Source organism: Sander vitreus, chromosome 6 (genome assembly GCF_031162955.1).
Source record: "Sander vitreus isolate 19-12246 chromosome 6, sanVit1, whole genome shotgun sequence".
In the NCBI taxonomy this organism is placed as follows: Eukaryota; Metazoa; Chordata; class Actinopteri; order Perciformes; family Percidae; genus Sander; species Sander vitreus.
Genome location: NC_135860.1, coordinates 26805306 through 26824874, shown reverse-complemented (window position 1 = coordinate 26824874; position 19569 = coordinate 26805306). Strand labels below are relative to the sequence as shown.

Below are 19569 nucleotides of genomic sequence, written 5' to 3'. Positions count from 1 at the left end.
GAATTCGAATGGTATTATAGAGGAAGATTGACAGCTCTTGTGTCCATTGTCAGTATCATTTCAACGCTTACCGCTCCTCATTTGCATAAAGTTGAATCCTGCCGACTTTATGCAAATGAGAAGCGGAATTTCGCTTGAAATGTTTTAAGAAACACGTTTTCGGCGATGTATTTTTGCAAAATAAGAGCTCATATTTCAAACGAGCCGCCATTATGCTCTGTTTTGAAATTCAGGAGAAGCCAGCCCCACGTGACGCGTTCGTCCAATCAGCTGCAGCCATCGCGGTTGCAGGAGGGTGTAGGCTGTTTTGGTTGCTTGTCAGAGGTCCGTGAAGAGAAACTGCTGGTAAGCCCACTAGCGTGCAATGCTAGGAAGCGGGGCGATCCCATCCGTGAAAACAACGCCCATATGGACACGTACCATAAGACACACCCCACACACTGATGTCGCAGCAGCTTTCCCTCCACTGTTAAAAGCAGGACACCTGCTGTAATACAGTATCACTGGTTAATGTTTTAGCAGCAGTGTTTGTGTCCTGTGAGTTTAGTGTTGATTTGCCCTCTATGTTGTAGTGTTTCCCATTGGGAAGTGGATTAGTTAATATAAAATGTCCGTCTATTCTCCTACAGAATCCGTGTGACAGTTAATGGAGAGTTTCTGCACTACATCTACCCTTTCCAGTTTCTGGATTCACCTGAGTGGGACTCTCTCAGACCGTCAGAGGAGGGTGTATTCCAGGTCCCCTTTTTTTTTAAGTCATGTGCATGTGCAATAAAACATGTCATACATTAATAACTCAGGAATGTCAATTCACTGAACCATGTGTCAACAAGCTCAAGATTGTCTGCCTGTTACCCCAATTTTAGGTTCATAAATCATCACAACCATCATCATGTGCAGTTAAAAGATAAGGCTCGGACAGCACATTCTATATTCATCTTGTTGACAACAAATTCCATGAAAAGACCCAAAACAAGTATATTTTCATTTTATTTCTTTGTGCCTAACGCCTTCATAGATATTTATTTACTTCATAAACTAACAGCATTTATAATGCCGTTGTGTTCTATTTAGGTGAGCCACTTCCAGGGTCCTGGTATTGTGAATGGTGGGTCACTGGAATGGCTCACTGCTGGGGCACTTAAAGGGTAACCTGTGCCCTATTTTCCGAATATTTGTGTCTACGTGACTTATGGTAACAACAATCTTTAAAATTGGTCCAGTATTAAAGGTGCAATATGTAATACTGACAGCTAGTGTTTAAAATAGTTACTGCAGTACAAATTCAAAATACTGGAGAGCGTCGTCTCCCCTGTCCCCTCCTCCCCAGACTCAAAGTTCACGGAGGTTGCCAGGCTGAGACCGCAGCATCCACAACAATGTTGCTAGACGCTTGTCTCACATAGCCAGACATTACTCCACAGCACAGCGGAGTAGCTAACGTTAGATGCTGGCTATATCGACCGTCATAAAAGCCCGTGCTCACGCGGAGCTCTGTACCCAACTGACAGACACACTTTTTCGGCGTAGAATTACAGGAAGCGCTAAAAACACAACAAGCTCGCCATCCTCTCCACCCGACTGAACACACTTTATTGGCTTAGAATTACGGCAACAATCGCTAAGCACTAGGGGTGCACGATTCAGAAAATGTCACGATTCGACAGATTTTTAGGCTCACGATTCAAAATCGATTTTCGATTCAAAAAAACATTTCACATTATGTAAATCTAGTTACTTTTCCCATGTGATTGCAGTAGACATACAATTTAAACATTGATTTTGAATCGTTAGAGCTTGAATCGCGATTCGAATGTGAATCTTTTTTTTTTTATTTCTTTTTTTTGCACACCCCTACTAAACACACTGCAAACTCGCGGTCTTCCCGATTTACAGCCCCCCTCTCTTGGCTTAAAATAACTCACCGTTGTCGGCTACGGCCGCTGGACAGGCTACACATTGTAAACAGCCGTGGCCTGCTTGCCTGGTCCTCTGCTAACGTTAGCAGTTAGCAGGGTTAGGGATCACTTTACTGGCTGTGTCTCAATTTGTTTTTGCGAGTAACCAACTCGGGTACTCTAGCTATATAATTCAATGTGAGTACACGAATGTTGAAATGACATAAAATGCCCGTCCCTTGTAGCCGTGATAAATTAGCCTGAAGCTAATGCTTACCTGTTCAGGAGGAGATTAGCTAACTCGGCGTCCTTTTGGGCTCTAAGCTGTCTCCATCTACCATATCGTATGCAGATTGATCCATGTAATGTTGAACTAAACTAGTCTGGTCCTACCAGACTCTCGTACATTTCATTTGTACAGAGAGTCTGGCCTCTCTCCATTGACAAGTGTTAACTTCCTTGAAGGGGGGTACTCTGTTGAAGTTTAAAACTATTGGATCTGCCCAGAGCCACTCTGGATCTGCCATAACCAATCGCTAACATTTGGTCGTGACGTATGTCATGCGCATGTGCAACAAGAGGGGAGACAGCCAAGGCTATTAGCATTAGCACCGCTAGCGTTAGCCTTAGCCAACTCCTTCACCACTAACGGAGCGAGCTGGAAAATCAAACTTTTCCCGAACCCCGTGGGGAGGAGGGCCACAACATCATGGCCACCAACACAACTCAGCAAAGATTGTTCTTGCTCGGGCTTTGACTTCTGGATATTCGGCAGCGTTGCCACAATGGACCGAATGGCTTCGCTTGCATCTTTCTAGTGCACGTCCTCAACGTCATTGTCCTCAACGTCATCGTCCTCAATGTCATCGTCCTCAACGTCATCGTTCTCAGCCACCGGAAAACCTTTAGTTGTTATCAACATGTGCTACATGAGGTAAGCAAATCAAGCGGATTTGCGAGTTAGTCACACTATGGTGATCTAAACTCCGGTGGATTTCTGAGGACTATGGTTAACTGCTCCTCAGATCTCTGCAGGGTAAATCCAGACAGCTAGCTAGACTATCTGTCCAATCTGAGTTTTCCCTCGCACGACTAAAACAACTTTTGAACGTACACATGTTCCACCAAAACAAGTTCCTTCCCGAGGCTATTTTGCAGAAGCACCGTCAGTGTGTCCGGAGAGAGAGAGAGAGAGATGTGCATAAGACGAGGAGGGTGTGTCAGTGTTGCTCCACGGTGGGACGAGAAAACAAATACAGAGCCCAACTCAGGGGGAAAATGACACCCCTAACTCTTGTTTTCGTTTGAAATGTATTTTAACATTCTACACACGCATTGGAGTGTAAAATAGAACAAGAAGGGCCTGGTCTCATCAAAACACATGACCAAAAGTGGCTGTGGCAGTTGCCATCCCCTGTGGTTGGCTTGTCAGTACAGCTATACAGTATAGCAATATTGCTGTCATCGCAGCAGCCCTACCTGATGAATTGTGATATATTTAAAACCTGATTCCATTTACACTATATATTGAATATCAATACATCTGCCAAAGAATTCTGTATCAGCAGCAGGTAGATTATTAAAATGGCAATTTAAAGTTAAAGGCAAACCGTATTTGTCATACGTTTTGACTTTGGGTTCAGTTTCTTCTGTCCCTATTGAAACACTCCTCCAGTTTATTACAACCTTCCACGTTGTCAATGCCAGCTTGTCTTTTATCATTCATTCTTTCTGTTTTTATTCCCCACAGGTGACCCTGCATGCTGATAACCCCTGTCGATACGTGGCGTGGAGGAGGAAGAAACTCTATCTGCTTTTCGCCAAGCATCGCTACATAGCTAAGATCTTTGCCCTGGTTGTGCGCAATGACATTGCAGAGAAGCTGTACTCCCTCAACGACAAGGCTTACGACGAGTCTGGGCACCGCTATGATCTCCGCTTACCGAGTTACATACCAGGGACCGAATTAGAAAAGGCAGATGTCTTCCTGCAAGTGCCGGTGCAGGGGGCAAAGACTGCCTGAACGCACACACCCACGCACGCACTCACGCATACACACACACATACACACACACACACACACACACGCACGCACACGCGCACACTGCTCCAAGCCATAAACATGAAGGGCCCTAGCTTGCATCTTGCCTTTAAGTGTCACTTCAGTGCAATTAAAAACAGTACAATATTGGTTTTTTTGGGGGGCATTTTTAGGCCTTTATTGACAGGACAGCTGAAGAAATGAAAGGGGGGAGAGAGAGAGGGGGGAATGACATGCAGCAAAGGGCCGCAGGTCCGAGTCAAACCCCGGCCCGCTGCATCGAGGAGTAAAACCTCTATACTGCATATGGGCGCTGGCTCTACCAACTGAGCTATCCGGACGCCCAGAATGTTGTTTAAGATTTATTTTTTGTGGGCTTTTTGTTATTAGATAGTGTGTATATAGATACGAAAGGGGAGGGGATGACACGCAGCAAAGGGAAGTAGGTTGAATCACCTATAGGCACTTTTACCCCAAAAAAAATGACAGTGTGCTTAGTTCATTTGCTGTTTTGACTCTGTGTGGTTTCAATCATATACTGGAGCAGAACACTACTTCACCGACAGGCGTCTCGCATTTTGGCGTTTTCAGTCTCAGCCACGCAACAATAAAATAAAACGCCCAAGGCTTTGACTGAGGAGCATCATTATCCACAGAAAACGTAGAGAATTTAACTGAGGAGAGTTTGTGAGTGTTTGTGTGTATCGAAATGGTTTTAGGCTCAGATTATCCTGTTCCAACTTTATGTTTTTTAGAGAACCATTAAAAGCTTCAATTAAAATGTATAAGTATATTATGAATGTATAACGTTGTCAAATGAACAGGAGGCTGCAGATGTCCTGTAATGTGTATTATTGACAGATTAGATCAGTGCCTATTGTTAATGTAACATTGTGCAGATGTAAAACGGAGATGTGTAAATAGGCTTATTGTGTCTATATTGGACTGTACAAATAAATTATACTTTATTTTACTGTGTAGATTTTTCTTATTTAGAGTGTCAGTAATTTAACCACATGCTACGTGTGTTGTGTGCCCCCCCCCCCCAGAAAAATGTAAATAATATATTACAGGCTGGCATAGAAAGTATACATGAAATTGACCATGGAAGTTCATTCTTGACAACAGTAGTTAAACAATAATCTGAACTCAAAGTTCATTCACTAGTTTTTTCTTTCTTTTTTTTTTTTAATGGAGTTTGCTCAGTTGTCATGGAGATGGCTCAGTAAGTGCGTCTTGAGTTGTTTATTTTGTCAAAATAATATAAATCGATTAAATCCTTAAATACTAAAAGGTCTGTTAAAATATGAATACAATAATTCATTGTGAATTAGAGCTGGGCAATATATCGATGTTATATCGATATCGTGATATGAGACTAGATATCGTCTTAGATTTTGGATATTGTAATATGGCATTATTTTTGTCTTTTCCTGGTTTTAAAGGCTACATTACAGTAAAGTGATGTCATTTTCTGAACTTACCAGACTGTTGTAACTGTTCTATTATTTGCCTTTACCCACTTAGTCATTATATCCACATTACTGATGATTATTTATCAAAAGTCTCATTGTGTAAATATGTTGTGAAAGCACCAGTAGTCAACACTACAACATCGTTGCGGTATCGATATCGAGGTATTTGATTTTCTCCATATCGCCGAGCCCTATTATGAATATATTAAATATGATATATTATGAGTTAACAAAAGTACACATTTTAAAAGGTTTGGATTTTAGGCTACATACAAAATAATCATATATATATATATATATTTTTTATTTTTTTTATTTTTTTTTAATTATAGAAATTTGTGGCGTTTAAAGTACATAACATACGAGACAAAAAAATATAACCAATAAATAATCCAGTTGATTTGTTTGCATTCCTATCTTGAGTTAAAAAAAAAAACTGAAGTTGGGTTGATTCACTCCAAAAAGTTTAAACATTGACTTCTTTAAAAAAAACAAAAAAACAGGCTTGTCTCTTTCTTTCTTTAATAGCCTCCACATATGTAAAATACATCCAATTTCCTCAGAGACATTAAAAGAGTTCACTTGATGCGGAAAGCTGAACTCTTTTAATGTCTGAGGACATTTTATGTAGCTTTTTTATGGGTTGCCTGTGAGAAGCAAGAATAGCCTCATTACTCACCTGCTCTAAGATCACTGGACCTGATCTCCCTCTGGAAGAAACAGCTAGTCCACAAAGCTAAGAGAATCATGGGTAATTCTGGCCATGTTCTTTCTTGTAGATTCTCTTTAATGCTATCAAGGCGGTGCTATCTTTATATCCACTTGGGGGGGAAAAAAGCACTTCAAAAGAATCCTTTCCTTATATTGGCAGATCATTAAATTGACTGATTTGCCAGTGGAGTATTGTGACACTACGGGGTGAATATGTGCTCTGCCTCCCCCTCTCGGAGCTCTCAGTCCATGCAGGTGCACTTCTCTCCCCTTCCTGTCCATTTTAGTCTCTCCCTGTCAGCTGTGTGGAATGTGCCGTGCACGTTGTAGAGCCCTCCTTCTCACGGTCCCCCCCCCCCACTCCCCATCTGAGTGTCCAGCCTCCAGTCACCAGCAGTGTCTCAAGTCTTTCACAAAAACCCATTCCTCCTTCTAGGCTGTACCACCGGCTGCTGCTGAAGCGGTAAGTAATGAGAACCTTTTCCTCTTGGTAGGCTACTTTAACGCGCAGTTGGAAAGTTGTTGCTGTGAGAAATTCCCGTGAGGAGACTGCATGTTTATCCCCCACATCTATTTTTATATGAGAGCCCTCCCAGGGCAAGAGCACATCAGTCTGACAGAGAAGAAACACAGCAGCTGATTCTGTTACACTGGGAGATTGTGATGTTGTTTAGGCTATAGTAAGAAAGTAAAACTATTTCATTTTATAACAAAATATGAATGATGTTGTTCTGTGAGCACCTGTAGCCTACTTTAGTTAATCTTAGAGTAGAACAGATAAAGCCATTTTTATAAAGGAGCTTTTTTGTGCATGCCTATTGTGAGATTATCACAGGATGTAATGTGACATTGTGACATGAACTGTTCTTTGTTCAATACAGTGATTTTAAAACATGTAACCCAACATAACTGTTTTTGTATCTGCAACATCCGACAGACACAAAACACATTCAAGTAGAAAATAAGCACTGTATATTCGATTCAAATTGCATAAAAATGAATAAGGCAAAGGCTACAAAATATGAAATATATCAAATAAAGAAAACCAGCTAAATGAATAAATACAGAAGAGTAAAGTAGAGTTCTTGTCCACAAAGATAGTGGTTGTCCAGTGGGTAAAACTTGAGATGCACTCAACAAAGAGCAATTGTATTTGGGCAGGAAGACTCCTTAAAGCTGCACTAATCAATATTCTTTTATAAAACGGGTAGCTCAAATCAAGCAATGTGATTGTTTCATAGCTGTGGTTTAACAACCACATACCACGGACTATGACGTCTTATTCCTTTGCACAATAAGTATACCTCTGCGTCTCAGATAAGACGTGAGACTAGCGAACTGATAGCTGGTGCCACAGACGGAGGCCTTGCACACTACCAGGACACAGAACTGGTTTCAAATCAGACAAGTATCCCTTCAATTTAAGTTATTTAGAATATATTCACCACTTTACCTTGCCGTCAGACAGCCCTTTTCAACAGGGAACTGAAGCCATTATCTATGCTCTCTTCAAAGCAACCAGACTCCATTGACAAAAACAGTCATTTTACCTTGCAGAACATGAGAGTTACTGGTCTAACTGTTGCCTCGATCGGCTTGTTGCTGGTCTTAATGCTGCCTCAATCGGTTAGTTTGAGTGTGTTGTTGTGTGACTTCGGTGAATCCGGACTAACCCTTTAGCGTTAAGCAAAAGCAGCACGGATCGTCCTGACCGTCTTTGGCCATGTTTTTATCCACTTGCATGGCCAATCACAGCTGTCAATCATGACGTTTCACACCGTTCAAATAGCTGAAACCAAACTTATCAGAAAAATAAACACACTGGCATACATGACTACCTAACTTGACATTTAAACATGTTTGGAAAAAAAAAAACATTTGACATGTACCTTGATTTTTTTTAGTTTGGCCCATGTCCCATCCGCTATCATGGAGGGGGCGGGGCTTATGACATATACTGCAGCTAGCCACCAGGGGGCGAACAAGATGTTTTGGCTTCACTTAGAAGGCCCTGAGACCAACGCGTAGCTCCTATGGCGCCATTTTGGTGCTAACAAGCACTCACCTCCCGTTAGCATCCCATTGACTGCCATTCATTTTGACGTCACTTTGAGAGCGAATAACTTTACATCTGAAGTGTTTAAAGACTTTATTTGTCCATTGTTTATTTCTAAAGAAACACGACAATGTATAAAAGGCACCATTACCTTGTACCTGCTCCGTAGCAGACGTTTTTATAAAAATAGGCTAACGATTGTGTCATAACCACGCGACTTACTGTCGCATAGTAGAAGAAATACCGTATAGTACAGGAGAAGCTTGCATGCAGTTTTGACTTACATTAGCTGTTTAAGTTTAATTACTAATGTTAACTAGCATTTTAGTTAGCAATAATTAGCCTGTTACCTGCCTATGTTATCTCCTAACATATACCTACGCTCTCCGTCTCTGCAATATTCAGAATGATTGAGATTTCTCTTGGCACAGCTACCAGAAGACTTACAGCTTTCAGACAGGTTGCTCACGTCACATTTACGTCATCTCTCTCAGTTGGAGACTGCGCAGTAACGCTCAGCCATCACCGGAAAAGTGCTTCTAATAGACTTCACTGGTCTCCGTCCAGAGCAGCAGGATCTGTTGGTCCAGTTTATATACCGTCTATGCCAGCCATCAGTCCAAAGCCACCCGTCTGCCTTTGTTGGCCTTTTTTTTGGGCCGATTCAACGTCGGCCGAATTCATCTGATTGGCTGATCAGCTTGAAAACTAGTGTGAGCAAAACAAATGAATGACTGTGAGAGGCACATACAAGGCTCCTTTTATTTTTCATCTCATCTGATCAATCCAATACACATAAGAGCTGTCGAAACAGGTCAAAAATGACATTCAAATGTTTCTTCTAAAAAAAACAATTGGAATATCAATTTTGCACATTATGTCAATAAGATGGCAAACATACAACGAGATAAACATTAACTACTTGTGTTGGTATGTTTCTTTTAACAATAACATGTCTTTTAAAGGATCTACATACGCATTACAAAATAAACTAATATCCTATACCGTGATATTTAATATAAAGAATGTAATAGAATTCTCTTTCTGCACCCTCTGCACCGCTAAACAATTAGCCCGCTAGCAAGCAAGCTAGCTTACCAGCCAGGCGGCCAGCCTCTAAATTAGTCAAATGTAACAAATTAATGTTTTATTCACACGCGCTTGTCACATCGTAGGAAAGTACATTGCTAACGCCAGATGAGTGATGACATTTTTGAATTAGCAAGCTAATGTTAGCTAACGAGCCAGCAGCGGGACGTTCGGTCGGTCCCTCTACTCTGCTCGTAGCCTGGCTCCGCCCTCCTACTTACTTCCGCTCAATTTTCATTTCCCTTCAGTACTCCGTCTGGGTTTGCGGTATATTCTTGGGTTTTCTCTGGTCAAATATTTGGCGGTCCAATCAGCGAACAGAGGGAGTGGCTGAGAACGATGACGTTGAGGACGTACACTAGAAAGATGCGAGCGAAGCCATTCGGTCCGTTGTGGCAGCAATGCTGCCGAATATCTAGAAGTCAAAGCCTGAGCAAGAACAATCTTTGCTGAGTTGTGTTGGTGGCCATGATGTTGTGGCCCTCCTCCCCACGGGGTTTGGGAAAAGTTTGATTTTCCAGCTCGCTCCGTTAGTGGTGAAGGAGTTGGCTAAGGCTAACGCTAGCGATGCTAATGCTAAATATAAGCCGATAGTTGTTGTCGGTCTCCCCTCTTGTTGCACATGCATGACATACGTCACGACCAAACGTTAGCGATTGGTTATGGCAGATCCAGAGTGGCTCTGGGCAGATCCAATAGTTTTAAACTTCAACAGAGTACCCGCCTTCAAGGAAGTTAACACTTGTCAGTGGAGAGAGGCCAGACTCTCCGTACAAATGAAATGTACGAGAGTCTGGTAGGACCAGGCTACTCCGCTCCCACTGTAGGGAGACTTCTTTGCCGAGAGAACTGACCGGAAGAAGGACAGTCTGGTTAGCCCTCTCCCGGCGTCCACTGTCTTCCCAGCGGGTAGTAACAGAGGGACCGTAAGACTCTGTTTGGCGTTTTTATCCAGTTTCCCTTTTTGAATGAAGAATAGATTGCCGCTGCCTGCTGGTATAGAGAGTTATTTCCTCTCCCGCAGGCGCAAAACGTACGAGGTACTTGGCCGTCGGCTGTAGTCTGTGTGGTATGTTCCTGTGCTATTGTTTTGACCAGGACAAGGGTGACCTTTTTCGCCACTAGTTTCTGGCCGTCGACTTGGCGTGTCAGGGCCTATACAGTCTATGCATCAACCCCTGGTTACAAGGCAACTGTTTGCTACCATGTTCACCTTAACAACTTTATATCTCTGATATTGTTTTTTTCGGCTTACTTTGCTGTCCAATATAGCAAATATCATAATTGATAAGAATGTATCATTTTATTTCAAACATCTTTGCTAACAGGAGAGTAAGCCTAATAGAGCAACAAAAAAAAAGAAGGTATTTTTTCTCTCCAAAAGGAGCAGAAATACACTGTGACCAGCATGTTAACGATACACCCCGGGCAATTCATCATCCTCCACTCACATTTTCTCCAACTGTGCCCTAGTTTTCAAGGTGACCGTGCTGCAGGATGTCTTCTACCCCAGAGCTGCCCCCCCTCCTCTTCACCACGCTGCCCTCCTTCCCCTCGGCCACTCCAGGAGTCCCGACGGTGGAGTTCAATGCCACCACGTGCCAGGAGTGGGAGCATGCCCACCACCTCCTCTTCCATCTGGGGAGCCTGTCCCTGCTGCTTGGTCTGGTCATCCCTACCACCCTGGGTCTGCACATGATCCTGCTGCGCCTCCTCCTGATGACAGGTCTATCCATAGTGCCCCTGCTGATGCCATTCCTGTGCTGATAACACTGTAGCTGGAAATATTGGCTAAAACTCACAGCCTCAACAGGGCCCATATGGATCAAGCCTCTGAGAATGACTCACAAGATCACTGCTAAGAATTGACTTAAGAGTAAAAGAAATTCTCGGCTCAAAGCTGCGCTTAAAAGTTAGTTATCAAGCATCTCAGTTGTAATTTAGGTGAAGTTTGGGACTATATCTTAAGTGTCAGTCTTAGAGATGATTCAGGACACGTTGCTGTGCCACAAACGGGATTTTGGATGACGCCATAGGCATGGACCAATCACTGAACAGATTTCCTTATTTAAGAATGTTCTCAGATAAATTCTCATTGACTGGTGGAATTCCTAAGAGGAGTTTACATTCAACACACATTTGACAATACATTTTTTTTTCAAGAGAATACATTATGATATACACATTGGAAGTGAAAGATAAACACGTTTTCCACCAGGTCTTAATTCCAAATTTTAAACTGGTGTGCTGTTAACTGACCTGCCTATACATAGCCTAGATGTTGTGATATTTTATGCCTGCTCTGTCCAAACCATACCGTTTGATTAACTGCTCGTCGTCAAACATTTCAAAAACATTCTTCCTCTCCTGAAAGATTGGCGCACGTCTCTGTCTCCTCAGTGCCATCACAAGCTCCTACTGGCAACTCCTAACCACTGGAGAGACCTCTGGAGCTGCCTTAAATAACTGGGAGAGTACGAGTGAGTCTTGTCCTCTGGTCAAATTTGACCCATTTTCAAAAAGCTTCTATATTGAAAGTTTTCTTTCAACCAAATTGTCAGAAAAAAAATAACTTGGATGGTTCCCTACAACGCTCTTCACGAGTAAAATAAATGATCAGTTCACTACTTTCATTGAATTAGTTTTTTTTTCTTTTTCAATTTTATAGCATTTGAAGAAGAGAAACGATGAAAGAACGTTGAAAAACGTGACAAAAATGTCGGAAAAAGATTCAAAAATAAAAAAAAAGCTCAGAAAGAATCGCCAAAAGCTTCAAAAACATTGAGAAAAAAAGACGACCGTAACGTTGAAAAAAAGAGTTTGTATTTTAAATTTAAACAGAAAGTTTCCTGGTCGACGGGAAGACAACACAAGGGTTAAGAAATGTGATAACTTGCTTTTATACTTCAGTTTGATAGTAATTTCATGAATTCTCAACACTTAAGACTTAAGAGCTTAAACTTTGAGACGCTTGATAAATACGGGCCCGGATCTATACTCTAATCACAACAGTGGTGGAATGTAACTAAGTACATTTACTCAAGTACTGTACTTAAGTCCAAATGTTGAGGTACTTGTACTTTAGTTGAGTCTTTTCTTTTCATGCCACTTTCTACTTCTACTCCGCTACATTTCAGAGAGAAATATTGTACTTTTTACTCCACTAGATCAATCTGACAGCTTTAGTTACTAGTTAACAAATTAAGATGTAGTTTATAAAATCTGATGTTTTATTATAAATTAAACTGACCAACAATATAACGGCCTACAAGTCCAGCTGAAAGGATAAGACCATTAAACACACAGCTGTTCTAAAATGTGAGGTTATTTCTTTTACTTATAATACTTTTAAGTACATTTCCCTGATGAAACTCGTACTTTTGCTTGAGTTACAATTTCAATGCAGGACTTTTACTTGCATCAGTATTTTTACAGTGTGGTATTAGTACTTTTACTTTAGTAAAGGATCTAAATACTTCTTCCACCACTGACTCAGAAGTGAATCAGAAGTATTGGTAAAGCTTGTTAAGGATTTGGTTTTTTTTAAAGCTGTCCTGCACAAAGCAGGGTTTCCCTTCAACAGTGCTGGGGCCCTAAAAGGCTCTGACAATGGAAGATAAAGGAAGGAGAGGGGGGGGGGGGGAGATGGAAAAAGCACTTCCAACATGTTTATCTTCTGCTTGGAAGGAGAGTAGAGACAGGAAGCAGCCAGATTTATGGGACATTTTGACAGTTCATTTGTTTATATCGCACTTTGGCACCGTCTCAGAGGGTTTTACAGAGAAACAGAAACAGATAGAGGAAAGAGGAAAAGTAAACTAACAGAGCTACAATAGTTTATCCTGTAAGGTAACTTTAAACACATCTTGGGTGTTTCATTATCGAAGACTAGATGGGTCATAATTATATTAAAGGTGCAGTAGGTAAGACTTATAAAACTAACTTTCTGTCATATTTGCTGAAACTGACCCTATGTTCTAGTAGAACTACACGAAGCAGGTCATTAAAAAAAAAATCCAGCTCCTCTGGCACCACCTACAGCCTGGAGTGAGATTTGCAAAAATCCACAGCTCCCTGTTCAGATACACCAATCACGGTCAGGGGGGTGTCTAACTGCGTGTCAATCACTGCTCATGCACACACCTTCATTCTCCCTTGTGGGAGGAGGGGCTTAGGAGACCGTTTTTGGGATTTAGCAGAAAGGGGGGAGGGACGAGGAGAAGTTGTCGATGTTCAAATGTTTTGGCTAAGTCCTGGATCTTCGCAATCCTACCTACAGGACCTTTAATAAAATAGACAAATATATCTGTTCATATGATAAGCTGGAGCTGAATGACAACGACAACGTGAGAAATAAAAGCCAACAAATTGATAAATAAATTAGGCTTCAGTATTTTCCCAGCAATCCTTTCTTCCAGTTTAGCCGTGTGAAGAAAGTGTTGAATAACATTCAGAATTCATTTTTGAATTAATCCCATTTGCTAATAGTATCTCTAACTAAATTTGGATTTATTTTCCTGTCAGTGCACAACTTGTATTTTATTCTATTGCCATTTAATATGTAAAAAAAAAACACATGTCGATAACTTCGCAACAATTAAAAAAAATGTTTTGTCACAATCATATTGACATGAGAACACATTCATATCTAACTTGATGTGTTTTCACCTTGGAAAGTTGTATATAAAAGGCACTTTTGCAGGTTGGGCTTAAAGATATAGCACGTAGTTTCTGTCTGCCCCATGAGGAATTCTAAGTAATGACAACAAAACTGTCGGCGCGTCCACATGATACAAGCCTTCCGTGACCGAAGTCTATGTAGTTGTAGTCTGTTTTCATGTCAGTGCTCCATGCTGGATTGAATCTTTTTTAATTGTGGTCAGTCAGTAGGACAAGCAAGCAATAATAACCCACAGCAGGATAATTGAACTTCTTGAAATTATAACCACAGTAGCTATAAATGCTGTCTTTATGAATGGATATTAAACTAGACTGAAGTATACAACTTTGAATTTTAGACTTTCAAGCGCTACCCAGAGGCGATTCTAGGATCAGACCTTTAGGGGGGTTCAGCCCCTAATGAGAATGTAGACACGGATACAGTGCCTTGCAAAAGGCTGCTTAATCAGTAATTCCATTAGCCGATAATCTCTGAGCTTTTTGACCCTATTAACACTACGATGGAACTAAACCTGACACTTTATAAAGTCGCAGTAATAACGACCAGTTTGACACATTGTTCTAAAATTCAGCAATTTTGGTTGCTTACGTTTCAATTTGGTTTCTAATCTGCGCCATGAAATTACCAACTTCTTCTCTGGGGACTACCAACGTTAAACTTCACGACCACACTCCTGCTCTCCCTCTGACAGACTAGACAGAGACTCAGCCAAAGGCGGGAGTCTGGCACAACCACCTCCGATTGGCCTGATCCCCCCTAAAAAGGGTCTAAAATCTCCAATGGTGCTAGACATGTCTTTACCTAAATCCACTTTTTTTTTCTGTGTCTTGAACCCTGACAGGATGTGGTTTCTTCATTGTGTGGGCGACTCTGTACAGGTGCAACCTGGATGTGATGGTTTGGAATGTGGTGTTTCTGGTGGTCAACTTCATGCACTTGTTCTTCCTCCTGTACAAGCGCAGGCCGGTGAGTTCTATGTCAGAACGCTCTCATCCACATTCTAACCGTCGCTTAACATTCAGGCCGTTGGAGTGTTTCACTGCCAGGATCAGACTACACCATTTGTTTGTCTTTAACAACAGTCACTATGTCTAGACTAGACACACATATTGCCAAAGATTCCGTGTCTTGGACAGAAGTATGACACCGATTATCGCATGCTGTCGTGAAGATCACACGTGAGTTCATAGGTCGACGCAAGTTCATAGGTCGACGCTTTGGAGGAGCGGCAGCCTCTCAAAAACTCACGAAAATCTTTTAAACTGACCGTTGTCGATCTGAAATAACTACAGATTGAGCAACTGCATGGCCTATTTCTCGCTCAAATGTTTTCAGAAACACGTTTCAGTGAACAATGTTCATAAAATAAAAGATTGTTTTCCAAACCAGCCGCCATTATGGTCTGTTTTGAAATCCAGGAGCCCCACGTGTAGCGTTCATCCAATCAGGTGCAGTCATCGTGATTGTAGGAGGGTGTAGCCTGTTTTCTCTGCTTGTCAGTGGTCAAAGAGAAACAGATAACTGCTAGTGGCTAGCCCACTAGCGTGCAGTGCACTGTGCACTGTGTGTATCTTTCCTCCACCAGACAGCAGCAGTAGCGTCTCTCCTTTTTCGCCATGTTTACATACTGTATGTGCGCTAGAGAGCGCTCTCTCTTCCTGTTGGTCAATGCCAAGGAACACGTCATAGAACATGTCACACTAGGCGGAAAAAAGACAAAAAATTCTGACATGCTAGACTTTCTGCGTCCCAGACGTTATACGTCCCAGTGTGACGTGTAATCTTTGATTATGTCACACTGCAAGAGGTAAAGGCACACGTTTGTCGGTCCCGTCCCTCATTATCGGGCACGACTTTGAACGTTTGTCTGTCGGGTCAAAATTGGGCTAAATTTGTGTAGTCTGATCCTGGCATAAACTGAAATAGTTGCGCCAGGGCTGGGGGAACAATGTGTTCATTAATGAGCCTCAGTGTTTCTCAAGGCTGCCTGAGGCAGGAAGCAGCATATCCTGGGTTTGGTCCTGCTTTATGGTAATGAGAAGCAGATAAAATCCATGGGTGCCATCAGGGGATTTAGTGAAAGTAAGGGGCTTCCAGTTAGCTGACAGAATCAGACCAGGACTTTTCATAATGAGACAGGAGTCACCAACTCAATTCAGCAGCATTACTGTAGGAAAGCCTGTGCTGCAGCACCCCTTATTGGTAATTAGGTCAGAGTCAATCAGTCATTGCCACAACTAGTGGTCAGTTTGTCCAGTTGACCTGATTGTGCTCTCCTGTCTCATTGTGTGCATGAATGACATACCTGTAAGCAATCATTAAAGGGTAGTTTCCGTATTTTTCAACCTGGACCCCATTTTCACACGCAATGATGTCTAATGTGAACAAAAATATGTGAAATTGGTCTAGTACTGAACGAGAACGTTGGCAGCCACAAACTGGGTTGAAATGTATTCCTATGTTGGAAATGCGCATTGCCAATGTCCGTCCACTAAAAGTAGCTGTTTTTGCCACTGACAGGCTCAGATTGTTTTTATTCTGAGCCTGTCTGATCCTGTTATGGAAAGGATCCCTACAGAGATAGACTATTTTGTTGAAGAGTAAAATCCTTTTTGTTTAACCAGGAACAGCCCCAAAATTGCCATCGCCATTAAAATAACAATTCTTTGAGCCTGTATATAGCCAGCATATTTTCACATTAAAATGGGTAAATTAAGGGTTTATTTCAGCCAAACTAGAGTGGTGATTGTTGGAATAGTGGAAGGATAAACCAAGATGGCTTTTTTTGTTTTATTTTGTTTCTTTGACTACTTTGAATGTAGTGTGTTTTACGGTAATAAAATGACTGTTTATTTCAATCGTGTCTGGTGGGTTTAAATAGCGATTTCGGGGCAGTTTAATGTTAAACAAAAAGGATCTTACGCTTTAACACAAAGGTCGACCACTGTAGGAATCCTTTCCATAATGTTGAGACTTAGAATAACAATCTGAGCCTGTTAGTGGTAAAACAAGCCCTTTTAGTGGATTTAAATTAAAGGTGCACGATTGACCATTAACATTACATTGCAGCTTGTTTCGCCGCTGCCGACTGCAGCGGTCTTGCTTAATACTGGACCAATGTCAAAGATTGTTGTCCCCATCAGAAACAGAAACATAGGAATATAGGGTCCAGGTTAAAAAGAAAACAAAATGACCCTTTAATCTTGAAACTTACCATTTGAAGAATGTGCTTGTCAATTTTCTTATGTTGCCGTTTGTCAATAGTTGTTTGCCTAACCACCACTATAGACCATGTGCTTGCTTAGTTACCCTGTTGCGCAATTTTTCTCGCGTGCTTATGCTAATGTTGTCCAATCAGACTGACTGTTAACTAACTGCTATCTATACATGCTGTACACTGGAGATTTGTTGCACAAATGTCTATGTCTAAGCATCTGTCCCTATTCAAATAAACATGACATGAAAAAATACTTTAGTTAAATTGCAGTGTGCAATACTATTCTTTAGCTGTATTTCATTTAGTCGACCTCCTAATAATTCTTATTTGCTGCATATTACACGCACGCACAGGCGCGCGCAACACACACACACACACACACACACACACACACAAATGCAACACCCCCTACAGAAATTTTACATATTGCAATATATGAAATAAAATCGTTTCCCTGACTCTTTGACAGAACCCATGTCATAATATGGCCGATCCAGACAAGTGGTCCCTGAGGTCTTCCTCATCGACAATTACTGAAGTATAAAGGTCCCATGGCATGAAAATGTCACTTCATGAGGTTTTTTAACATTAATATGAGTTCCCCCAGCCTGCCTATGGTCCCCCAGTGGCTAGAAATGGCGACAGATGTAAACCGAGCCCTGGGTATCCTGCTCTGCCTTTGAGAAAATGAAAGCTCAGATGGGCCGATCTGGAATCTTGCTCCTTATGAGGTCATAAGAAGGAAGGTTACCTCCCCTTTCTCTGCTTTGCCCGCCCAGAGAATTTGGCCCGCCCATGAGAAAGAGAGAGACATCATGGTGTCAGTACCCGATCCGTACCGCCTGTAAGATCCGTTCTGCGCATAATTACGTTAATTACGTAGTACCAAACATCACATTTTTTTTATTAAATCTTTATTATGCAATAGTCATAGCTACAAACAATCGAGACTTGTCACTGATCCAAAACCGTGTAGCGACGTCGTTGTTGTGTTGTTTATGTTAATGTTTTTACTTTTAATACTTAGTCTTGACTAATAACCATAGACTGTCTATTATTAATGCGATGAAGTGTAGACGTACATCAGTGTTCTTTTGAAGACGGGATGACAGCTCTTCAAGCCACCACTGCTGTATACCACTATAGTAGCTACATGCTAACGGCAATGTTGTTAAATTCTCCTCAATTCCGGGTCACATTCCTGCTGAAACATGTCCGATTGTGTAGTGTTTGGTTCAGAAGCCTTTATCTGCGATTTTTGACATTAAAAAGTGCTGCTTCGTTCCACTACAATCTAACGTTAGCATGCTCATAGCTAACTATTGTAGCTGCATGCTAACGCGACATAGCGGAGCATATATAGCTAGCTATATATGTACGTATGTAGCAGGACTTTGTACCGTAAAAAATCACCAATAAAGGCTTCTAAACCAAATACTAAACAAATACAAATACAGTAAAGTGACCGGAATTTGGGGTGAAATGTCCAGCATTGAGCTACATAATAGTTTGCTAGGAGTTTGCTGGTCTCTCACAGAGATCTCATTTGTAGCCCTGTTTTTACCTGATACTTTCATCGAAGTACAAACACATGAAGTGAGAGGTATACACATGCTTAAACTTTATTTAAAGCATGAATAACCTGAAGCAGGACGGAGTTATGACTTAAAACACCAAAGCAAGGCTTCTAGCTCAGGCTAGCTAGCGTTAGCAAATTACCTTCAAAGTTGCAAATAAATGATGAAACGTAAAATTTTAAGCCTTTATTTAATTTGCTACATGGTGTTGTACTGGACGGCCGGACGACCCTCCGTATATCATTAACAGATACTTTAGGCAACTCCAGCAAACACCTTGTAAACTTCATCTCTGCCATCATAACGGTCTACTGTCACTGTCTAATGTTTTCTTCTGGTAACCAGAAATGTCCAAACATCCTTACGCCAATGCGTGCATTGAGCTGTGAAGTTTGCCGGTGTTCGCGCAAGTGTAGAATTGATCAGGCAGTGTCGTAAAACACGCTGGGTTTCTGCGCATGCGCAGAACGGATCTTACAGGCCTTACGGATCGGGTACTGACACATGGCTTGAAAACAAGTGAAGCATGGCAGTTGGTCAAGGCCACACCCCCACCCTCCACCTTGCCCCCCCTCTCTCCTCCTCAATTGCTACAGACACAGAAATGGCACATACTAAATAAAGCTCATTGTGGGACTGGCTCTAGTGGCTGTAATTCTGCACCAAGGCTGAAGAGACTTCAGATCCAGTATTAGGGGACCACTAAGGCCTATATAAAAGAGACTTCAGATCCAGTATTAGGGGACCACTAAGGCCTATATAAAAGAGACTTCAGATACAGTATTAGGGGGACCACTAAGGCCTATATAAAAGAGACTTCAGAT

The 19569-nt window shown here is 41.6% G+C and overlaps 1 protein-coding gene across 1 annotated transcript in view; it reads left to right on the top strand.

The window, feature by feature from the left end:
* The window catches only part of LOC144519062 (uncharacterized), a 32055-nt gene that overhangs the window by 3379 nt on the left and 9107 nt on the right, over positions 1-19569 (top strand). Inside the window, exons 2-6 of the mRNA XM_078251942.1 lie at positions 630-738; positions 3649-3915; positions 6413-6588; positions 10755-10996; positions 14793-14917. Coding sequence (XP_078108068.1) covers positions 630-738; positions 3649-3915; positions 6413-6588; positions 10755-10996; positions 14793-14917 — 919 coding nt within the window. The remainder of the gene's footprint in view (positions 1-629; positions 739-3648; positions 3916-6412; positions 6589-10754; positions 10997-14792; positions 14918-19569) is intronic.